Source organism: Leptonychotes weddellii, chromosome 1 (assembly GCF_054177405.1).
Source record: "Leptonychotes weddellii isolate Sample4059 chromosome 1, ASM5417740v2, whole genome shotgun sequence".
In the NCBI taxonomy this organism is placed as follows: Eukaryota; Metazoa; Chordata; class Mammalia; order Carnivora; family Phocidae; genus Leptonychotes; species Leptonychotes weddellii.
The window spans coordinates 22,205,601-22,228,591 of record NC_138369.1 but is presented as its reverse complement, the minus strand read 5'-3'; the positions used below and the strand labels follow the sequence as shown (position 1 = coordinate 22,228,591).

At 43.2% G+C, this 22,991-nt stretch overlaps 1 protein-coding gene across 20 annotated transcripts in view; it reads right to left on the bottom strand.

Annotated features, from left to right (window-relative positions):
• PXK (PX domain containing serine/threonine kinase like) overlaps positions 1–22,991 on the bottom strand; it is a 108,457-nt gene that overhangs the window by 50,997 nt on the left and 34,469 nt on the right. For 19 of the 20 annotated variants that reach the window (XR_014145300.1, XR_014145318.1, XR_014145301.1 and 16 more), the window contains exons 4-13: positions 21,897–22,083; positions 15,174–15,251; positions 14,557–14,630; positions 13,746–13,820; positions 11,025–11,129; positions 10,361–10,462; positions 8,643–8,804; positions 8,087–8,204; positions 6,752–6,830; positions 4,159–4,207 (exon numbers count right to left, since the gene is read on the bottom strand). Coding sequence is in view for 15 of the 20 variants with exons in the window: in XM_081819793.1 (XP_081675919.1) it covers positions 4,159–4,207; positions 6,752–6,830; positions 8,087–8,204; positions 8,643–8,804; positions 10,361–10,462; positions 11,025–11,129; positions 13,746–13,820; positions 14,557–14,630; positions 15,174–15,251; positions 21,897–22,083 (1,029 nt within the window). In the remaining 5 variants the exon portion in view is untranslated. The remainder of the gene's footprint in view (positions 1–4,158; positions 4,208–6,751; positions 6,831–8,086; positions 8,205–8,642; positions 8,805–10,360; positions 10,463–11,024; positions 11,130–13,745; positions 13,821–14,556; positions 14,631–15,173; positions 15,252–21,896; positions 22,084–22,991) is intronic. The other variant, XM_081819885.1, reaches the window with a different exon arrangement.

Sequence of the window (22,991 nt, the reverse complement as noted above, 5' to 3'; positions counted from 1 at the left end):
CTGTAACACCAATAAACACAGAAGACACTACGCTAAGTGAAATAAGCCAGTCATGAAAGAACAAATACTGTACGTTCCCATTTGTATGAGATACCTGAACTAGTCAAAGTCATGGAAGCAGAAAGTAGAACTGTATTTGTCAAGGGCTGGGGATGGGTTAACGGGGAGTTGTTTGATGGGTCTCTAGTTTCAGTTACCAAGATAAAAATGTTCTGGGGCGGGGGGGCACCTGGGTGACTCAGTCGTTAAACGTCTGCCTTCGGCTCAGGCCATGGTCCCAGGGTCCTGGGATCGAGCCCCGCGTCGGGCTCCCTGCTCGGCGGGAAGCCTGCTTCTCCCTCTCCCACTCCCCCTGCTTGTGTTCCCTCTCTCACTGTCTGTCAAATCAATAAATAAAATCTTATTATTTTTTTTTCAAGATTTTATTTATTTGACAGAGAGAGCACAAGCAGAGGGAGAGAGAGGGAGAAGCAGGCTCCCTGTTCAGCAAGGAGCCCGATGTGGGATTCAATCCCAAGACCCTGGGATCACGACCTGGGCCAAAGGCAGCCTCTCAACCGACTCAGCCACCCAGGCGTCCCATAAATAAATAAAATCTTAAAAAAAAAGTTCTAGGGATATGTTACACAACAAATGTGAACACAGTTAACACTACTGAAGTGTACACTTAAAAATGGTTAAGAGGATAATTTATGTTTTTTATCATAATTAAAATAAAAATATACTGGAACACACATACAAATTCAAATAACTGTAGTATTTTATAACTTCAGAAAAATTTTCTCTGTGAAAAATTAAAACCTCCTGAATTTCACAAGCTTAAGCTTTTTCCTGCCAGAAGACAGTTTTTTTTGAGAGAGAGGGTATGGCAGGGCGGGGGGTGGGGGAGGGGGGTGAAGCAGAGGGAGAGAGAGAATCTTCAGCAGGCTCCAGCACAGAGCCCAACGGAAGGAGGGCTCAATCCCACAACCCTGAGATCATGACCTGAGCTACCAACTGAGCCTGCCGGAAGGTCCACTTAACAATAGCCTGGTACCTGGTATGCTGTGCCTGTCATTTCTTAATTTATTAGTTTCTCAAGCCACAAGGAGCTCAGGCCTGGGAAACAGACGCCTGGATCATGTTGAACTTTCTGTCTCTATTATTCTTTAAAAAATTTAAATTTAAAAACCTTTGAGTAGGTAATATGGTTCAAAATTCAAAGATATGAAAGGGTACAGACACAGCAAAAAGTCTGCCAACTAGTTCTCTTCCATGGAGGCAACCAATGTTACCAGTTTCTTATCTATCTCTCCAGAAAGAAAGTACATACACAAGAAATTAACCTTGGTTTTTAAAATCACATTGTCATTGTTGCACAGACTCTCTGGTTCAGAGAAAGAACAAGGTCTAATAATAATTCCTGGGCTGGACTTTCAGGGTTGGGGAGAGCATATTTATTTACAAGACTGAATATATTTCCTGAGGACTTCCAATGAAGAAGAGATGGATTTAAATGTTCTTCTTTCCTACTTCAGATCCAAACAAGCTATTTTTGTCAGAACTCCTCTGACTGGGGCGCCTGGGTGGCTTAGTCGTTAAGCGTCTGCCTTCGGCTCAGGTCATGATCTCAGGGTCCTGGGACCGAGCCCTGCATCGGGCTCCCTGCTCGGCGGGAAGCCTGCTTCTCCCTCTCCCACTCCCCCTGCTTGTGTTTCCTCTCTCGCTGTGTCTCTCTCTGTCAAATCAATAAATAAAATCTTAAAAAAAAAAAAAAAAAAGAACTCCTCTGACTGGCAAAACAGGACAGAGGAAAATGTCTTCCTCTCCTGTACAATCTTCTGACCCCACCTTGTTTTTGTTTTTCCTAAAAGGGATTTCATCATAATAGTATTACATGTTCCTTTGGAATATGGAGAGGAGGAAGAATCACCCTTCATTCTACTGCCCAGACCAAAACTAACTGCGAGCCCTGAGGAGAGCCACCCCTGCCCCCAGGTGCTCATGTGGACCATCTCAGTTGATCAAGGACAATAAACAGGCGTTACTCACCAATTGTACATACTGAGTAAACAGCAACTCAAAGATCAGGCCCATAGATGAGTGGATCTCAGATAGCGGTGGTTTTGCCCCCTTCTCTCTCTAGGGGACATTTGGCAATTTGGGGAGACATTTTTTATCGTCACAATGTGTGGGGCAGAAGGGAAGCACTGCTCACATCTAGAGGGGACAGGCCAGGGATGTCGCTTAACCTCCGACAATGCACAGGACAGTCCCCACAACAAACAGCCATCTGATCCAAAATGTCAACTGTCATGTCTGATGGGGCGCCTGGGTAGTTCAGTCAGTTAAGTGTCTGCCTTTGGCTCAGGTCATGATCCTGGGGTCCTGGGATCGAGCCCTGCGTCGGGCTCCCTGCTCAGCGGGGAGTCTGCTTCTCCCTCTCCCTCTGCCTGCCACTCCCCCCTGCTCATGCTCTCTCTCTCTCTTGCTCTGACAAGTAAATAAATAAAATCCTTATAAAAAAAAATGTTTTGTCTGAGAAAGCAGCCGTAGATAAATGGCTGGTATTAAAAAAGCAAAGTAAGGCATCATCCTGGGTTTTTTGGGTTCCAAAGCTCCTGTACTTCCCATGATACCACACAATGCTGCTACTTACCAGGATGCTTCCTTCCTGCCTTTCTGCTAGATACAGGTGAATACATTTTTACACATTGTATTTTATATCCTGCTTCTTCTTCCCCTTAGCCCAAATAATCGCTTTCCATGCTACTACAATGTCTTTATAAATTTTACTTTTATTAGATAAAAAACATTTTATCAAACAGATGTACCATAAATTATTAAGCTAGTCCCTAATTGTAGAACATTTAGATTGTTTTCAAATTTTTGCTACTATAAACACTGTACCTAAACTTCCAGTTATAAAATAAATAAGCCATGTTCATTGCAGCATAGAGAATACAGTCAATATTTTAACGACTTTGTGTGATGATAGATGGTGACTAGACTTATTGTGGGGATCATTTCATAATGTATAAAAAATATCAAATTACTTTGATGTATGCAAACTAAGAGGATATTGTATGTTAACTCTACGTCAATAAAAAAATTATTGTACCTTCTCTTGTTTGATTAAAAAAAGCACTAACTTGACACACAGATGGCCAACAAGTAATGAGAAGGAGCTCAACATCACTAACCATGGAAATGCAAATCAAAACCACAAGAGATATCGCCTAACATCTGCTACAATGGCTAGTATCAGAAGGACAACATAACAACTGTTGGCGAGGATGTGGAGAAAAAAACCTTTACACTATCGGTGGAATGTAAATTGGGAAAATAGTATGGAGGTTCCTCAAAAAATTAAAAATACCATATGATCCAGAATTCCACTTCTGGGTATGTATCTAAAGGAAATGAAAACACTAAATCAAAAAGATAGGCACTCCCATGTTCACTGCAGCATTATTTACACCAAGACATGGAAACAACCTAAGTGTCTATCAATGGATGAATGGATAAAGAAAATGTGGGTATATATGATGGAATATTACTCAGCCTCTTAAAAAAAAGGAAATCCTTCCATTTGCAACAACATGAATGGAGCTTAGGGGCATTATGCTAAGTGAAATAAGACAGAGAGAGAAAGACAAATACCATATGATCTCATTTACATGTGGGATCTAAAAACAAAACAAAACCTGAACTCATACAGAACAGATTGCTCACAGAGAACAGAACAGAACAGAATGGTGGTTTGCAAGGGTCGGGGTGAGGGGACAGATGAAACAGGTGAAGGGGGCAAAAGGTACAAACTTCCAGTTCCAAAATAATAAGTCATAGGCATATAATGTACAGCATGGTGACTATTATTAATATACTGTATTGTATACTTGAAAGTTGCTAAGAAAGTAAATCTTAAAAGTTGCTAAGAAAGTAAATCTTAAAAGTTCTCACCACAGGAAGAAAAGAATTAGAACCATATATAGTGATAGACGTTAACTAGACTTACTGTGGTGATTACCACATTATAGTTATAATGTTGCTTTACACCTGAAACTAATATAATGTTGTATGTATGTCAGTTCTACTTCAGTCATTTTTTTAAAAGCACTAAGTTTCAAAATCAACTTATATATGTCACAAACCAAAAAAAGATATGATTTGCTTTACCTTAAACTGTGGCTTTTCAGAAGTGGTTAGTAAAACATCACTGAATAATCTGTTAAGAAAAGAAACAAACAAAATCTTTCTTAAGCCAGGTGTCCTCTCAGAACAGGATCAAAACAAAATGAGACATCTTTAGCCCGTGAGGTTCCCACATGCCCCAGCCCTGGCCCAGTCCACCATTTCATGCTTATCGACAAACTCCAAGTTTACAGGCCACCCGATGTGACTGCAGAAAAACCTCAGCACCTCCCCCCTGCCCCCCAGTATCAGAGGTGCTACCAGGGAGAGACTGGGTCAACCCTGTACTGAAGGTTATTTCCCCACACTGCAGGGCAACAGTCCTCTCATGCTATATAGTAAAGTAATACACACTTTAAAAAATTAGTTTTGCAAATTATTATTTTATTATAGTTATATTTATTAAACTGCGAATAATTTATGCAGTAGGTATTTCTAAACAGAATAACCAATATCCCCCCCTTTTTTATTAAATCCCAGAAGAGGATAAAATTTATTCTAGGGGTGGCGCAGTCAATTAAGTGTCTGACTCTTGGTTTCAGCTCAGCTCATAATCTCAGGGTGGTGAGATTAAGCCTTGTATTGGGCTCTGCGCTCAGTGCGGAGTCTGCTTAAGATTCTTTCTCTCTCCTTCGCCCTCTGCCCCTCCCCCTGCTCTCACTCTCTCTCTAAAATAAATAAATAAATCTTTAAAATATTTTTTCTAGAGCTCAGTAAAATAAAAATGTGTAAGTAGAAAGAAACTGTTCTGATTGGAATCTAACAAGAAAATAATTTTTTTCTAAGAAGTGTTTCTTGTATTCCCTTAAAAAAAAAAGGCAGCTTTTAGAGTATGTCAATTCTCTCTTCAAAAATTATGTGACTAAAAACAACAGCATGAGGAATTCTGAACTACTTTGGCTAAGACAGCTTGGAGAATTTAAATGGTTGCTTGGGCAGTGCCCATATGGCTATGTGGGAGTCTTGCCTTGAGGAGTCCCCCTTTTTAAAAAACAGGAAATACTTCACAAGTAGAAATGACACAGTTAACTTTTCCCCACAGTGTTCCCTGGGCGGCTCTGGAGGTGGAAACAGAACTCTCCCTGTCAAGGGCACAGGCCTATTTACTTCCAGAAAACGTGTTTTAACTGAACATAGTTCACGCCTCTTCAAGTATTCTTCTCAAGGCTGAAGGCCACAGGGTAGAAAGACCTCAGTGAGGAAAAAACAATGTGGATTCCCTTTAGACTTGGAAGGCTGGGAGGAGAATGGAAGAGCTCTGGAACGTGGGGGCTGCAAATGCAAACCCAAGTAAATTAACATGAATCCAGGCTGTTCCCTAACTACAAATGCATGCTGTTTTAAAAGTTTGTATGAAAATTATTTCATTTCCCTAATTGGGTCTATTTTTCCATATTCACCCTGTTGTTAATGGTGGCTGCTTGGGACAGGGACGCGCTAGTGTCAGTCGAACTTTAAATATGTCACATCCACGGGCAGGGGCTGGGGCGGGGGCTGGGGTGGCTCGGCACAGCTTCCACAGGGCCTAGGACAGTGCCTGGGCTACAGCAGACCCTCTCTAAACACAGGGACCTCCGCTGAGCTCTGGCGGTATGCATTCAAGCTAAGCCCTGCCCTGTGTCCCCACATCACTGTTTCCTGAGTACATCTGTTATACAACAAGCTGGAAGAGACAACGCACTGGGTGCGCTGCATGGCACGTGATGCTCACAAAATATAGGCTGAATCAATACTCATCACAAGTAACACTCGATAGGCACTTGTTAAGTACCTGGCGCTTCACCAGGAATCGTCTCATTCAATCCTGCCCACAACCCTCTCCGGTGGGGCCTATTCCCATCCCCGTTTCCCAGATAAGTTTCCCAGATAAGGAGCCTCCGCTTCCAGATGCAGGAAACCTGCCCAAGGTCACCCAGGTCGAAGTGATGAGGCTGGGTCCACCCCCAGGCTGTCTAACCTCAGACCCACCCTTCTTAACCACGCTGCTGCCCTCTCCAAGAAGGGACAGAGAACATAGCTGGAGGCAAGGCCCTGCAGCACTATTTCCATGGTCCTGATGAACTAGTCATAACCCGGTTTAAGGGAGACTGTCTTCTGCGCTCCAAGCCCCTTGCACAATGCCTGGTACCTGTTAGATGTGTGATCGATGTTACCCAGAGAGCAAAGGAACAAACGAGTGCACTGCGGGTCAGAAACACGCTGCTCTCCTCTGAGAGGGCAGAACCAGCCACGGCTGAGGGCCAGCTGGTGTGAGGAAACAGGACCACGGACAGCGCACGAGCAGGCCCTCCATCAGAATGTCCTAAGCAGGGGCGGGGGGCACGTGTACATGCACAGGACGCTAACTACCATCGACAGCAAGAGACACGTGTGAAGATGCGGACATGAAGGGAGAGCAATCAGACCACAGTAGTGGAGAGGTCATGATATCATGCTGCACGTGACCGAGAGCAAGCACGTCACTTCGACTCTGCAAGGACCACACCTGAGTCTTGACCACGGCGCCAGGCACCTGGCTTAGCGGTCCAGCGTTCTACACAGTTAGGAAGGTGACAACCAAGGCGTGTGATTGACTTACGGCATCTGTAAGAGCCGGGAGACGGTAGGCATGCCATTTTTACAGGCTTCACAAGACAGCGTAGACTCCAACACGGCCACTTGAAATGAACAGATACACATTTTAGTTCCACAGAACATGCTGGCAAATCCACTTGGTGACGAAAAGTCTGACACCACTTTGCAACAACTGTCTGCAGACTGATCAGGACGGTGTCAAAACTCTTCCCGCACAGACAGATGGCATACGTCGGGAAGGGGAATGCTGGCCATACCATGTTACCGATGACTCAGAATAAATGGTGCAGAAACCACATGCCGACAGAAAGCTAAACATATTTCAAAGAGAACTGGAGGAAGGATTCCAGATATCATTCATAAAAGTGTTTGCTCCCTTAGAGGAGAAGTAAACACTACGCAGAAAATTCTGAACTCGAAAGACGTTTTGCTGCTTGCTTGCTTTTTAATCAGAACCAGCACACGAGATGCCAGTTGTTGCTATCTCATCATCCAACACCCTGGATGATATAAACCAAAGCAGCCGGATTTTTCTTCTCACAGGTCACTGTTCGGTTTCAGCCGTTCGAACTCGACACAAAGTGGTCTCAGGGCCTGTGCTCTTGAAGCACCTCATTGGACACAAAACCAGCACTTGGCGGAGGGTTAGCTTGCCCACCTCGAAGGCTCGGTGGTCCAAGAGCTACCCTGCCCTCCCCTCTTAGTGCTCTAGCGGTGAGTTTTAAGCTGGCTGTGGACGGGATGAAAGGGTCCCCGGATGAGTCTGCATCAGTCCCCACGTCTCTCTCCCAAGGGTGTCTCCCGCCTGTCCTCTGGCCCTCCTCGGTCCCCTAAGCAAGGCTGGAGGAATGCCTGGATCCAATTTGCCAGGCGTCTGTATTCCCGCCGACCTTTCCCCGCTCTCGGCCTGCCAACCTTTTATCTACCAGATGTCCGGCCCGTGGCTCTCTTGTTCCTTGCAGGTCCCACTCCAGCCTTGGTCTGGCCCTTGACACCTGTCCGTATTGAAAGGCTGGCTTCAATTTGCCTGCTCCTAGCTTCTGCTTCTATATCAGACTCGGTCTGGCCAGACTGCTCTACAACCTCCTGCTTCCAAAATTCGAACACAGTTACAATATGTCTCCTGAGGTTTCAGATAGCCTGACAAATGGACCAGCCATCTGAATTTTTAGTGAAGTGAATTTAAATAAATCACTCAGACCTGGTTTACTTTTAAATGGGATTTGGCTGGCTATGGAGCATGGCAACTTCCTCTGGGTCCTTCCTGGACTCTGGAAAGGGGGTGAGTAGCTCTGCAGACTACCAGGGCTCAGAAGACTCCTCCAAACCCCATACTGACCCACAGCCATAGACGGTGCTGGAGGGAAGGAATCTACAGGCACTGAGTCTGGCGGTCGTCCGTAAGTCATTTCATACAGTAAGTGGCCAAAGCTGTGGACGTCCATGCTTTCCAATGTCTGTGGAAGACAAGAGAGCAGCAGCATGGTTATCCTTCAGTTTGGCTTTGTGAATCCCAATGCTCCTTCCCTAGGCTTCCACTGAGAGAAACATGGCCCAGGGGCAACCTCACTCATAATTGGTAGTGAAAACACAACTCTAAGGCCTTGTGCAAAAGCTCCAAAGGCATTGCTCTGACCCAAGGTCTTGGTTCTACTCTCCACTGTTTTCCAGTCAGTGATTCTATGTCCCTCATCGTCCTGTCTACCATTTCAACGAGGCTCTTAAAGATAGAGTGATGCTCTGTGAGAGAACACAGCCAACAGGCATGGCCTACCCTGCCTGTACCTTTCACCGCCTGGTGCATATTTCTTACACGGGCAGGTCATGGGTCCTGCCATGGAGAACATTTATACCTAAAAATGAAATTGCTGTTTTTGTTACTTCTAGCAACTTACGTTGATTTTCCTGAATTGTGAGAAATAGGATCGGTAGAAGGAAGGAAGGCCCAATAAGGAATTCTCAAGGTCTAGCAGCCGGCAAGTGTCACCATCTAGCATCACATTGGAAGCATGAAGATGCCCATAAGGGAATCCCTTGTCATGTAGAAACTTTAGTACCTATTAAAAAATACACATAGGTTACATTTTCCCCCCAACTCATTCAGCTATGAGATAGGCTGAACTTTGTTTTTAAGTCAATGTATTTTGAAACAAAACCAAACAGGTCACTGAGGAGATTCCTAAAGACAAATGCCACCTCCATCCATTTCTTTGGAAAAGGGGGTGATGATGAATGCTTTCCAGCTGTGAGATGCAAGGCCAAGCTCCCTCATTTCCAAAGAACAGAGGAGCAGCCTGAATCCGCTTGGGGTTAACAGCTTTGATGCCAGAAAGCTTGACTTCAAGCACTTTCTGATCTCAACAGGCCCGCAGCTTTCGGGCCAAAGTCTTGACCCTCCCACACAGATGAGTAAAGCTATCATGTCAGGGCATCGGCCAGTTGTCCAGGAAAAGGGGTTGAGCTAAAAACATCCCTAGGCCAACCTCTTCTCAGAATATATTACGCTATTTATTAATAGGACACATGACAGGCTCCTACAGAAAGAAGCAAACTTTTCAGCTGCCATTTCATAAACAGTGGCTCACCCAGCAAGAGAGATGCCTGGAGGGCGCCTGGGTGGCTCAGTTAGTTGAGCGACTGCCTTCAGCTCCGGTCATGATCCTGGAGTCCCGGGATCGAGTCCCCCATCAGGCTCCCTGCTCAGCGGGGAGTCTGCTTCTCCCTCTCCTGCTCCCCCCTCTCGTGCGCGCTCTCTCTCTCATTCTCTCTCTCAAATAAATAAATAAAATCTTTAAAAAAAAAAAAAGATACACCCATAATGACCTCATGAACTAGAGCAGTGCTAGCCAAAAGGGGTGCCCAGAACAATCTACTGAGGACTGGAAGAAAATATGACAACTTCTCTTTCTATTTGTTTGTTTTTAATCTCCTTCTTTCCGGGGTGCCTGGATGGCTCAGTCAGTTAACTGTCTAGCTCTTGATTTTAGCTCAGGTCTTGATCTCAGGGTCATGAGTTCAAGCCCTGTGTTGGGCTCCGCACTGGGCGTGGAGCCTACTTGAAAAAAAAAAACTCCTTCTTTCCTAACTTAACTTATAATATACAACATATATTAGTAGTGGTGCATGCATATAACAGTTATATATGTGTAATATTGGGGGGAGTTTTGTTTAAATTGTTTTCACTGATAGGGTCACACAATCCAAGAAGCCTGGAGAACACTGCTCTAGAGAGTGATACGGGAAAGGCTTTTCATGCTAGTTACACTTCTGCAAGGGAGCCATATGGTTATGTACTGATAAAAGAAAATCAACAATCTTGGCACAAAGATAAAGATCAACCAAATATAATATAAAAGTTGGTATCTGCACCGTGAAGTTCTTAAAAATCAGACCCTAAATGCCAATAGCTAAGATTTTGGAATTCTGTAGATCTGAATTGGCTGCCTTAGTCTCAAGTATTTGTTTTTTGGGATAAAATAGGACAATGCTATCAGTTTATAAGCAATCAGACAACTTAAACTATTTTGAATATTGCCTAAGAACTTTCCCAAAAGAATGCTGTAATCTGGATGAAATTCCAATGCAACCTAAGCAAATATTAAATACCCCTTACCTCTAATATTTGCCGCCCGTATGTTTTTATTTGCTGGAGTTCAAGGCCCTGAATCTTCTTAGGGTTGCAGTACTTCTTTAGGAATGGGTCTTTTGGTTTTGCCTTTAGAAAAGCACAAAGAGCATGTAAGAAAGCAGCAGAGGGTCTGAGTCCCACACGTAGCCTCCTGGACCAGGCAGGACTCTAAGCAGCTAGGGGTGCCAGATGAGGTCAGCTCATAGGATGTGGGTTTTTAAAGTACTAGAATCTGTACAGTTGATAGAAAGAGGCTGCCCTGAGTTCCATCCCTTCTCTGGTCCAGTGAAGCTGGGCCTGGTCTTAGCCTTAGCAGACTCCCAAGTTTTGTTTTCCAACTTTACTGAGATAGTTCAGTATTGCTTTGTTAAGTGAAAGACACAAACTTTAAAACTGACCTAAATGAGCAGCCTACAATGTAATGGACATAATCATTACCTGTTCAACCTTATTTCATTTGGGGAAAGGAATGCTCTTTAACCAGACTGGGTAGTTTTACTGCTAAAATCAAAATAAATTCCAAATCAAATCAAACTTAAAATAAAACCTTCAGGGCCTAACCTCCAGAACCTTAGGGATCAAGTATCTGTAACAGGTTCTGAAGGGACTTGAGAACTTCTTTATGACCATGAACTTGCACCACAAGTACCTTGTAGATCAGGTCCTTCAAAGTTCCTTTGTCATTAAACATCCTAATAAGCAATGCAGAGGATTCATTAGCTGTGGCAAAGGTGACCCGATAGATATAAGGGTGCTGCCAAAACAAAATAGACATTCACATTTATTCGCATCAGCATCTGGGTCCTTTGAGATCAAGAATCTGGTTACGTAGAGTTAAGTTCCATCTCAGCAGTTTAGTTGCACATAAATGTGGGGATGTTCCCTGAACATGTGGCATTTTCTTATCAGATGATCAACTAGCACGTCGTTCTTTAGATGAGAGAAGGAACATAAACTATACTGACAAAGGGACATGGAGAAGTGGCACGGTGAGCTCTCCATATCTGCCTGGGGATGCACATGCTCCTAGCTCAGGCAGAAGTCTGGGGGATAATGGGTTTAATATTCTGCCTCTGTACACTGGTAGAGAGTACAGCCAAACCCTAGCACAGCCAAGTGAGGACCAGGATAAATGTGTCTTCATTCACAGCGTTGCCTAACATTTCACAGTGCTATTTGGTGCCAAGCCAGCGAGCGTAAAAGCCAGAAAACAAGCGAAAAAGCAGCATCTTTTGGCATCTTGGCCCTTATCCAAAGCAGCTAGCATGAATCTTCCCGTCGTTCTTTTGCCCGGTGCAGTATGATGATTCACAGTGTCTTCCTGAGATGAGGCCATTGATGTCAAGCAAGTGGGGGTGGAGAATAAGACAAAATTAATGACTGAAAGTCCTTGTATGACCTGGAATTTTGGTTACATGAACCAACTGGCTTCAGACAGGTATTACAATGTCCATTCGCTCAAACGAGCACCATTAGAATTTAAACCCATAGGAGCTGAGCTGTGCAAAGGTTTGGGAGGGCAGGGGTTGAGTAGGTTGGGGGATGGAAGGGTGTGCCCAGGAAAATATAGTCCTTGATCATGAAATTTCTTCTGACCATCCCATCAAAATGATTGCTGTTGATATTGTTAACAGCTTTACTGAAATATAGTTCACGTACCATTATAATTCACCTATTTGTCGTGTACAATTCAATGGTTTTCAGTCTATTCAGAGCTGTACAAACTACCACACAATCTAATTTTAGAACACTTTCATCACCCCAAAAAGGAACCCAATGAATAAAATAAAAATCCTTGAGTCCATACTGATATAAATAGACAAAGAGGAGAGAATGGGAAGCTCTTCCTTACAGGACAATGCCAACTGATAAACATAAGAGGAATGATGGAGTTGGAAAATCTCAATGAAGCTAAAACTAGTGGGGCTTTGATAAGAACAGGATATTTATACAGTCTCAAAATATCTCCCTTATTAATTCTTGTTATTTATTTGATGAAATAATTAAGGATGGGTACAAATATTTAGCCTGAATTGTTCACTGTGGCTTTTTTCTTTTTAAATAAGAACAAAAAACTGGAAGTGGTCCAAATGTCTTGTAGAAGATTAGTTGAATAAACTGAGGTAAAGATAATTCTATGCACCCAGTAATAATGATGTTATACTATATTTATTCAACATAAAAGATGTACATGGTATACCATTAACCAAAAAATCAGGTTTTAAAACAATACATGTATAATTTTTCAAAAATAACCATATAAAGTTCTAAAAAAGCAACAACTAAACGTTTTGGTTCATACTCCTGGTTGCTTGGGATTACAGGTGAGTTTTATGTTCTTATTTTTGCTCACCCATGTTTTCTGACTTTTCTATAATTAATATGCACCACTTATCTGCACCCCCTTCTTCTTTAAAAAGCACAGCCATTAAAGGAAATTTGGAATTGAATGCTGAGAGTCTGTGTCACACAACTAATCACACACAAAGACCACAGCATTTTTCTTGGCTATGCTGCACACCTCATTAAAAGCTTGGTTTTGCTAGCTTGACAAGACACTCTATCTTCAAAAATGAACCTGCCAACCGAACTGGATAGGTCAGCGTAATTGTGCTCATGAATGACTCATTCTAGGGTCCTACATCCTCATGCAGACCACAGATAAAGAACTCACTTTTCTGGCCAGATTAGTCTTTTCCTGAAGACATTCTGCACATATTCTGAAATATACTGATGTGGTTCTTTCCACTAAGGCCTTGGATCAGAACTGTACATTAGCAGACATAATGCCAGGCACTCCCAAAGGCCAACTAGTTGGCCTGTAAGAATAGTGACTCGGACAGCAAAAGGGCTCTTCGTGCCTTCCCTCACCCAGCTTATCTAAATCCATATTAGTTCTGTTTTCTCAGGCTAGAAACAAATCTTTCAATTCCACTGAGAGAAACATCCTCACCGAGAACAAAGTAGGTGCTTTCCTACTCGGATATTTGCCTAAAACACACGTAAGCATTTAAATTACCAATTTCATGGGTTGTGCCAATGTCATGAATACCATTCAAATGGCCTCTGAACTATGGGAGTAGCCCTGAGCGATTTCAGTGTGAACTGAAATCCACTGTACCTCTCCATTCTGTTGAGCCTACAGAGCACTTCCAGCTCTTCTGTCCATGGCCACCTACAAGAAAACGCTCTGAATCTGTCATCAGTACCTAGAACAATAGAAGGGCTTGGGGCACCTGGCTGGCTCAGTCAGCACAGCATGCGACTCTTGATGTCGGGGTTGTGCTCATTTGAGCCTCATGTTGGGTGTAGAGATGACTTAAAAATAAAAGAGTAAAAAAAGAAAAAGAATAGAAGGGCTTGTACTCACCAAACAGGAAGGCAGAAGTTTGATTAGACACTGAAAATCTTTATCTGACAGATACTTGTCGGGACCAAGGTCAGCCTGAAAACATGGGGGAAAAAATCAGGGTGTTGTCTTAAGTTATCAAAAGAAAAATTCCTTGTAAACCTTTCGCTTTTTTTCATTTGTCCAAATATATGACTGTAAACCAAAGACGAAAGCCACACAAAGTCTTGCTGCCTCAAGGCTTTTCTGGAGAGGTAGAATGCAAAACATATAAATACCAGGACTTAACGACACTCTTGGGTGATGGGTATTAAGGAGGGCACTTGTTATCATGAGCACTGGGTGTTGTGCATAAGTGATGAATCACTGAATGCTACTCCAGAAACCAAATTGCACTGTATGTTAACTACCTAAAATTAAAAAAAACAAAACAAAACGATGAAAAAAAACCCCAAAATTATGCTTTTTATCAAATTCCATTAGCCAAATCACTAGAACTCCCGAAGTGAGAGATAACATAAAGCAATGCCTAAGTATTTCTTCTTTAAAATAAATTGCAAAATTGCCAATCCTAAAGAGGTTCCAGAACTATTTTAAGCTGTTCCTGTTTCTTTCCAGATGTTTACTAGTTGATCAAATACAATCACACGGATATAACCAAATGAATAAGCAAAGTGACTCAAAATGACTCTCCTTTGATGTGGGACTGAAGAGGCCTTTACAACATCACCCAGAAGCACAGTACAATTTCTTAATTATCTTTTTTCAATATCTGCTTTCATAAACCCATCTCAAGTCCATGAAAGGAGACTGAAGCAAAAAAACAGCTTACCCAGCTTAACACTAGCCGTTCCTTCGGCTGATTTTTAATTTTCATCAAGAAATATTTCTTCCTTATCCTCCAACCTGCCATAAAAGCAGAGATGTAGTCATAGCAAATAATTTTTACACTAGTAGAGAGAAGTTTCATTAACTAAGTAATTCAAAAAATTAAGGTCAGCAATCTTATCCATAGCAATATAGGCACCAGTAAAACAACTACTTGGTAATGTTGACACGGGAAAGACTGTACTTAAGCAAAACAAAACAAAACAGAACCCCAAACCAACAAAAAACCCACAGAAAACACCAAAACAACTGCAAACAAAGAAATTCTTCACGGGAACAGGAAAATGGGCACTTCAGCTGAGGTGTCGTGAGAAAGAGAGATGAAGAATGACGGATGGCTCTGAGAGTACACATTACTACCCCCTGAATCTCCAGGTGGCACTTTACCCAAGATTCATTAAGCATACAAGTTACGGACTGCGTCTTCAAGCAGTAGGAAGGCAAAAAGAAAAAGAAATCACCTGCATTGAAGAGCTTTCTTGGGATACAGATAGGAAAGCGTGACAAAGAGTCCAGTTCTGTGATCTGTTTGAACAGACCAGGCATGTGCCAGTTTCTCACCTATGTCTTTCAATGGTTCTACCACCTCCCACTTTGGTTCTGACCGGAAGAACATGGAAACTTGCTGTAAGGCAATCTCTGCAAAGACATTTTAGAAACTCATCAGTCCAACCTATCAGGAAAGCACCACATGCTTAAGATGTTACTCTTGCAAATGAAATCTTAATAAGTTTACGACCTTCTTAAAAAACTTGATTACAAAAAAAAAAAAAAAAAAAAGCCAGAGAGTAAATGCAATGTAGGATTCTAGACTGGATCCTGGAACAGAAAAAGGACAATAGTGGAAAAACAAGTGAAATCTGAATTAAATCTGTAGTTAATAGTAATGCACCAATGTTGATTTCTTAGTTTTGATAAATGTGTTACAGTTATGTAAGATGTTAACATTAGGGGAAATTTAGTGAGGGGTGGTATATGGAAACTCTTTGTACTATCACTGCTGTTTTTCTGTAAGTCTAAAATTATTCCAAAGTAAAAAGTTTATTAATAAGAGTAATTACTAATGATGTGAAAAATATATATATGTATTTTTTAAACTGAAAGATCTAAAATATGTAAACTAGGGAGCATAAGCCAAGAATTCAATATATGCATCAGGATACAACCCAAGCACAAAACTCAAAATGTGTTCTGAGGTCAGCTCAGAACAGTATTTATGTTGCTCTAAGTGATATTTATCCTGTCTTCATTCCTCATGGAATTACAGCTTTCACCAACAAAGAAGCGATTAGCCTTAATTATATATTGGAAATAAAAGCCAGTGTTTTAGAAAAACATCTATGTACAGCAACAACACAGTTCTACTGTGGGACGTTACCATACCCCCGTTTATTGGAAAAAATCCACCTCCCTTTTTGTGTTCATTTATCATAAGAATGTTTCCCCTTTTTAAGAAGACAATGAGAAGAGGAAGTTCTTTAAAGTTCACTGTATTAAGAAATTATCAGAATAACTGTGCCTTTACAGTTCCTGCAAAAAGAAACATCTGTAATTTGCTATTTTCCCTCAACACAATGAGAAAAGGAAGCCACTCTAGATCCCTGAAAGCAAACAGCAATACTGCAAATTCACTGTGGAATTTCACCTCCACTAGCATCCATGGCATTCCAGGCCAACTGGTGAGGAAAGAGAGATTCAGCAGAAATGCTCTCCATATGTCAGAATGACCTCGTCTGGAATTACCATGCCTGGTGCTTGGCAAACAATGTGATTTTGATATATTTTACAGTACATTGTGAGTTAAGACATTCAGGGAAGAAAACAATCTACTAACTACTGGTTTACTGACTCGATAGGTAAATTGCTGATGCTGTCCACACAGAAGAAAACATGAGATAACCAGATACAAACTGACTCCATTGACATTTGTTCTAACTACCCAAAGTGACAAACCATTTGGAGGGATCAGGTGTGGCAGAAGCATATAAAATTTTCATAATCAACGCTGGGAACTCTGTTGAGTTAATGTTGATATAAAATGTTTTTAGCATTTTCCAAAACAACTTGAACAGAAACAATCTAAAAAAAAACTTGAAAATAAACAACTTAAAAAGGCATCATTTTCAGTTAAAATCATATCAACTTTGGGAAGGATCATGCAAAATAATTTTCTAAATACAGTACAATGTCATTCTCAAAGAGTGTAAAGGACAGTTGGTTCATAACTGTGACTCATAATTCCCCACAAAATCATTATTCAACAGCATTTATCGTATGCTACTATGTACCATACATTGTTCTAGGAATGGGGGAAATAGCTGTCAACAAATGGAACATGCTGGATTTGTTACTGATAAATTGAGGACAAGGAAATAGCCTTTTTTTTTTTTTTTTACCTTAGGGAATCAGGAAATTGTAGAAAGGACATTTTCTTTCCCTTGAACTATGATCTATTGTCAAGTAAATCACATGACTACCTATACTGTATCCAATATGAATCCCCTCCCTCCCCAGCTTCAGGTAACACACCTCAATCCTAAGCATCTGCTCCCTGCTTAGGAGCATTTACCAGCACCTCATTTCCTTACAAAATCAAGGCCAAGCTTTTAAAACTAGTGTTAACCCAGCTCTGGCTTTACCTTGACTTTCTGTCTTTACCCCTCCACACAAGTGGTGCGGTGCCTAGATTTACCTGCCTTGACCCCTGAAGACAGGCCCGACCCCACCCCTCTGCATTTTCCGTTCCTGTCCACCTATCCCGCAAGGCTCAGCCCAAAGCTGCCACTCCCCGAGCCAGGTCTCCCCCCACCTTCCATCCTCTCTACACTCCCAGAGCTCCGTGTGAACTTCTCCTATGGGACTCACCCAAGGTCTGTCCTGTGTTAGGGCTACTCTCTTCCACTAGACTGTGAACTCTGGCTGTGAAGGCTACGTCTTAATCTGGGTAAAAGCCCACAGCCACATGGAAATATTTTTTTCTCTCCTGGAGCACTGGCCCTGCCTCTTGGCCTGGCTAACTTCTACTTATCCTTAAATCTCCACGTAGGCATCAACTCTTCTGGAAGCCTTCCTCCACCTTCAAAACTGGATCACCTGCACCCCTACTCCCACCTTCAAGGTGCTGGGCCATGTCTACTCTGCCATAGTCTTCACCTGTCAATCCCCCTGCAGAAGTGTCTTGGGATGGGGGTAGGGGACTATGCTTTCCTTAATGCTGTATTTGCAGCACCTGACACAGAGTAAGCACTCAATAAATATTGACAAAGCAAGAACTAAGGGTTCAATACATGTTCAATGGATGCGGACACTCTCTCCCATCAGAACATGAAATCCAGGGCGCCTGGGTGGCTCAGTCATTAAGTGTCTGCCTTTGGCTCAGGTCATGGTCCCAGAGTCCCACATAGGGCTCCCTGCTTGGCAGGAAGACTGCTTCTCCCTCCCCCACTCCCCCTGCTTGTGTTCCCTTTCTCTGTCAAATAAATAAATAAAATCTTAAAAAAGAACATGAAATCCATGAAAAGAAAGGCATCTGCCCTCTATTTCCTTAATACTGACAGACACATGGGGAAAAACTGCATGCTCAGGAAATGCTGAGAAACAAGCCCCAGACAGGAAATGCAGAGCGAGGCCTTCAGGCCCATCCTGTGCTTCCCACAGAGCTCTGACTTCTCAGCTCAGAATGTACCAGCTGCCCCCACTGTGTGCAGCCTTTGAGCTCCTAGGTCCCAGCCCCACGATCATTACAGAGAACAGACTCCTCCAGCCCGGAAACCGGGTTCCAGATCCCCAATCTGCTACAGCAGGTGGCGCCACCGAGGCCTGCACAGTGGACTTGGGCCTACCACCTCTCCAAAGCGCCCTGCCCTGGTTCTGAATATAATCCCCCGCCCCCAACCCTCCCTCCCTCCTTCTTCCTTGAGCCCACTACTACCTGACCTACTCGTAGGATTCCTGGGGTTTCAGGACTAGAAGAGGACCTGAGGCTCACAGAGGGGAAATGTTGCTGATGACAAAGCTGGGACCCAGGATCCATGCCTCGATATTTCTGGTCCAAGTGACTTCTGCATGGACATTAAAAATCCCCTTATTCTGGGGCGCCTGGGTGGCTCAGTTGTTAAGTGTCTGCCTTTGGCTCGGGTCATGATCCCAGGGTCCTGGGATCGAGCCCCGCATCGGGCTCCCTGCTCCACAGGAAGCCTGCTTCTCCCTCTCTCGCTCCCCCTGCTTATGTTCCCTCTCTCACTGTGTCTCTGTCAAATAAATAAATAAAATCTTAAAAAAAAAAATCCCCTTATTCTGAGGGAGTTTGGGGTTGGAAGATAGCTACAGTGCACTGAGGCTTTTGAATGACAGCAGCACCTCGTTACTAAGATGAACAAGGTGAGGTGTGTGTGGAGTGGGGTATGTGTGCATGTGTGTCTTCCCATATAAGCCCCTCATGACTGGAGACACCTGCTCTCCCTGTAACAAAAGCTGGCCCTCAATTAGACTTGGTAATACAAATGGACTCCTCATAACTCCTCCACAGAGCACCAAGGACCTCTATTTCCTTGGTCATCTGGAGCACCCCAGGAAAAGAAAGAAAAGATCAGAAATCCCAGGCTGGAGAGCCAGGGAGAGAGAAGGCAGCCGCTGATGCCCTGCTCCTAGTTACCCACCCCCTGGGGACCGGGCTGGCATCACAGTCCCCCTCCGACTAGGCATCTTTAACCTCAGAGCAAGAGACAGGAAGAGTAGCCTTGGTGACTTCGGCCACATGAGCACGGAACTCAGATCCTGCTAAAGTGGAGCGAGGTGGTGACCACAGACCATTTGGAAGCGGATAAGAGGTGCAGACCTTATCCACATGAAGGGGGGAAGTGACCCTCCTTAAAGAAGAGCCACAGGTCGGCAGTATGCAGAGTGCCCTCGGGAACCAGAGGCCATGCTTTGAGTTTCGGGAAGCAGGACAAGTTTGTCCGGTTACCCGGTTTTCCGGGGATTGGCTCAGTCAAGCTGGTGCAGAGGAGACTGCCTGGGCTTCCCTTTCCTGAGGCTGCTAGTGAGTCAGCCTAGAGGCAAGACAAGTTCTGACGTTTCATTCAAAGGGGGCAATAAATCAGCATCTCTCTGAAAACAGCATCCATCCCCTATTGTTTCATTACAGGACTGTGTTGTCTAAATAGCAGTGGCTTCATGAGCATTTGGGTCCCGGTGGGAGTCTCGGCAGCCTTCTTAGATCTCTGCCCACATTACTTTGGACTCCTGACTCTCTGCCATGCGGAGGGGGAGGAGGGAGAGGAGAAAGATCAAGAACAATAGCAGCGTGTGAGGGGGTACAGTAGAAGGAAATATAGGGATCAGATAATCTTTCAGGCGCAAAGCAGCATTTTAACTGGAAAACACGCAGATGTTATACCCTTGTGCAGTCTAACAAACGTGCAGCCCTAGGTAAGGTCTTTCCTCTCAGGCGATGTCTCATCTATAAAATGAGAGGGCTGGTCTGGGCATGCCTGCTCCAAATCTCTTCTAGCTCTGAGCCCACACAACTCGCTGTACTCCCGGTACGAGCTCCCCGCGAGCAGGGAGCACACCTTCCTTGCCCCTGCACCCCCCACCAGGCCTGCACCCAGCACACAGCATAGGCACAACTGACAGTGAAGGTCTACGGAACGAACAGCGTCATCCTGTGTGCACTGCACCTTGAGGCTTGCCCTCGGGAACACATTCGCACACACTCTCGGGAAATACGGAGACAAACCAATGAACTAGGTTAGGGCTGATTTGATACCAGTCACTATAGACGGCTCACCGTCTGACAATGCAGGGAACAATGTAGGTGAAGCACGGTGACTGAAAGCCATGAGAGATGTTACTCTGGAAGAAGTTAAGCTGTCCTGGGAGCCCCTGTCCTGTGATGCCTTTTCTCCTAGATGAACGAAAAACCAACTGGGGAAGAATGAAAGCCTTGTAATAACTTACACTCGATTTCGTCACTTAGAGTAAATGTGTTTGAACTAAACTTTCCTTCACTTGGTTGCATTCTAGAAAGGCATTTTTCTTACCTCTGCAGGTACTTCCACTAGAAGATAGGAGGTACGTTCCATTGCAAGGCTTCTCAGACTGTAATGCACATGCAAATCACCTGGGGACTTTATTAAACTCAGATCCTGATCCATGGGTTCGGGATGGGGCCTGAATTCAGCATTTTTGACAAGCTCCCAGTGATGCCAATGCTGTGGGTCACTGTGATGTGAGGAGCAAGATCCAAGGGCTGTGGTTTTCAAACTCTGGCTACGTACTGGAATCTCTTGGGGAGCTTTATAAACTAGGAGCCCCCCCGCCCCCGTAGAGATTTTCATTTAATTGGCATGAGTACCTGGGCATCAGGATTTTTTAAAGCTCCCTGGGTGAGTCTATTATGCAGAAAAATTTGGTACCTGACAAGAAGTCCTGTATTTCCCTCTCTCTGAAACAGGAATAAAGGTGCCTCCCTCTAATTACTTCAAAAGCAGTGTTTTGAGGACCTGAAATGTAATGTGTACACAATCTATTCTCTTAGCAAGGAAATCAGCTTATTAAAAATACCCAGAGTTCCACTAAGACTCTAAGCACAGCTCAGCTTTAACAAATCAGTCGAATTCTAGTCACTGGTTCAGTTCTACAATGGTTTCCATTGGTCTCCTCAAAGCCACCCAGGGAATACTGAATAGTTAATCACTCATTCTGCAGACAAGAGGCTTAGGTTACTGACGATAGCTTTGTGTGTAACTGGCACCCCTTCCACCTCAGTCCCCTGACTGATCCAGGGAAGGCGTCGAAGACAACTAGCTCCTCCTCAGGCTTTGCCTTGAGTGGGTCTCTGGGAGCAACTGGGAAGACACAGAAAGGACCCTTTTGAACCACTCTCAGTATAAAGTAACTCCCCGAAAAACCAGACATACTATATGTTGTAAATACAAAAAGAGATCCAAATAAAAATCAAATTGAGATTATGGTACAGATTATTGTGGATTATATACTTTCTTTTCTGTCAGGGAAGATAATAAAGACAAGACTCTAAGTACAAGACCCAATAACTTCTCTTTCATATTCTTCTGTGCAAACATCACATTTTAGAAGTAATTATTTTTTTCTTATACTTACAGTAAATTACAATCGGGTATAGTACTAATAAGCAAGTAATGCCCTATAACAAATGTACACATGGCCCCGTCTGGAAATAACTCCTCCTACATGTTGTCTCCAGCAAAGAACAGTGTCTCTATGGTCATGCAACCGTAGCTCACAGATCCCTTTGCTTACCAGTGTAGTTTGCAGAATAGTTGTTTGGGTCTAAAAACTTCTTAACCAGCTCACAATTAGACAAGATATGATTTGTGGTGATAACGTTGAGATAGTTCTGAAGACCTTTCTGCCTCTCAGCTATGAATTCACGATCCATGTTACCAATCAATTTTTTGGGAGGAAGAGGTAGACTGAGGCCTGCAATCTTTAATTAAAAGAGAAAAAGTATTATACTCCTGTCATCTCCACATAAGATGTAATATCAGAATCCTGAGCCACCACATTTCATTAAGATGCACCCTGATTTCAGTGCTATGATAAAAACGTGAAAAACTGCAACTCAGAATTGGTAAAATGCTATATCAAGCATAGCAACTTTAAAACTTAATTTTTTAAAAAAAGTTTTTCTATCAAACTTATATATGAACATAATTTCGAGAGTCAAATAGTCTTTTTATTATTAGCAGTCCCGTGACACTCCCCCCCCAACCACCTCTGCCAACAGGTGACCTAGCCATTATCCACTCCCCAGAGGCAGCCACATCGAATTCTCTCAGTCGGTCTTTTTGGCACAGGGTTCATTATGAATTGATTTTCATTTTTAAGCATTAATCTATTAATTTCCCGTTATGGATTAAGTTCTCTTTCACAATCCCGATCTCACCCCACATGCAACTTATTCCTAATCCCTCCAATATAGCTATAATTTTATCTAGTGCAATATTCCTGTTTACATTAGGTGATCTGCACCATTAAGCCAGAGAGCCATGCTTACAATTCCTTTTTTATCAACTGGTCTTTTTGGTTTGTTTGTTTTAGTTTTCTATTCAACTCCAAACTTTCCATCTAAGCATTTTCTCAACATATTCAGATACAAAGATGCATCAATTTCGTCCCTTGAGGAGTGCCTGTTCCAAGCAGCACTGGTGGTCCCTACACTTGCTGGGCTGGCATTCTGGGACATCACGCTAGGGATGCTTTTTCCTTTCTCCTGCTGAACCCCATTTCTAGATCCATACCTTCCTTTTTTGTAGAAGAATCCCTGATTTTTGGTGGGGATACCCTCCGTCAGCTTCCTAAAAAGGGAGCTAGGGAGGGACGTCAAATTTTTGA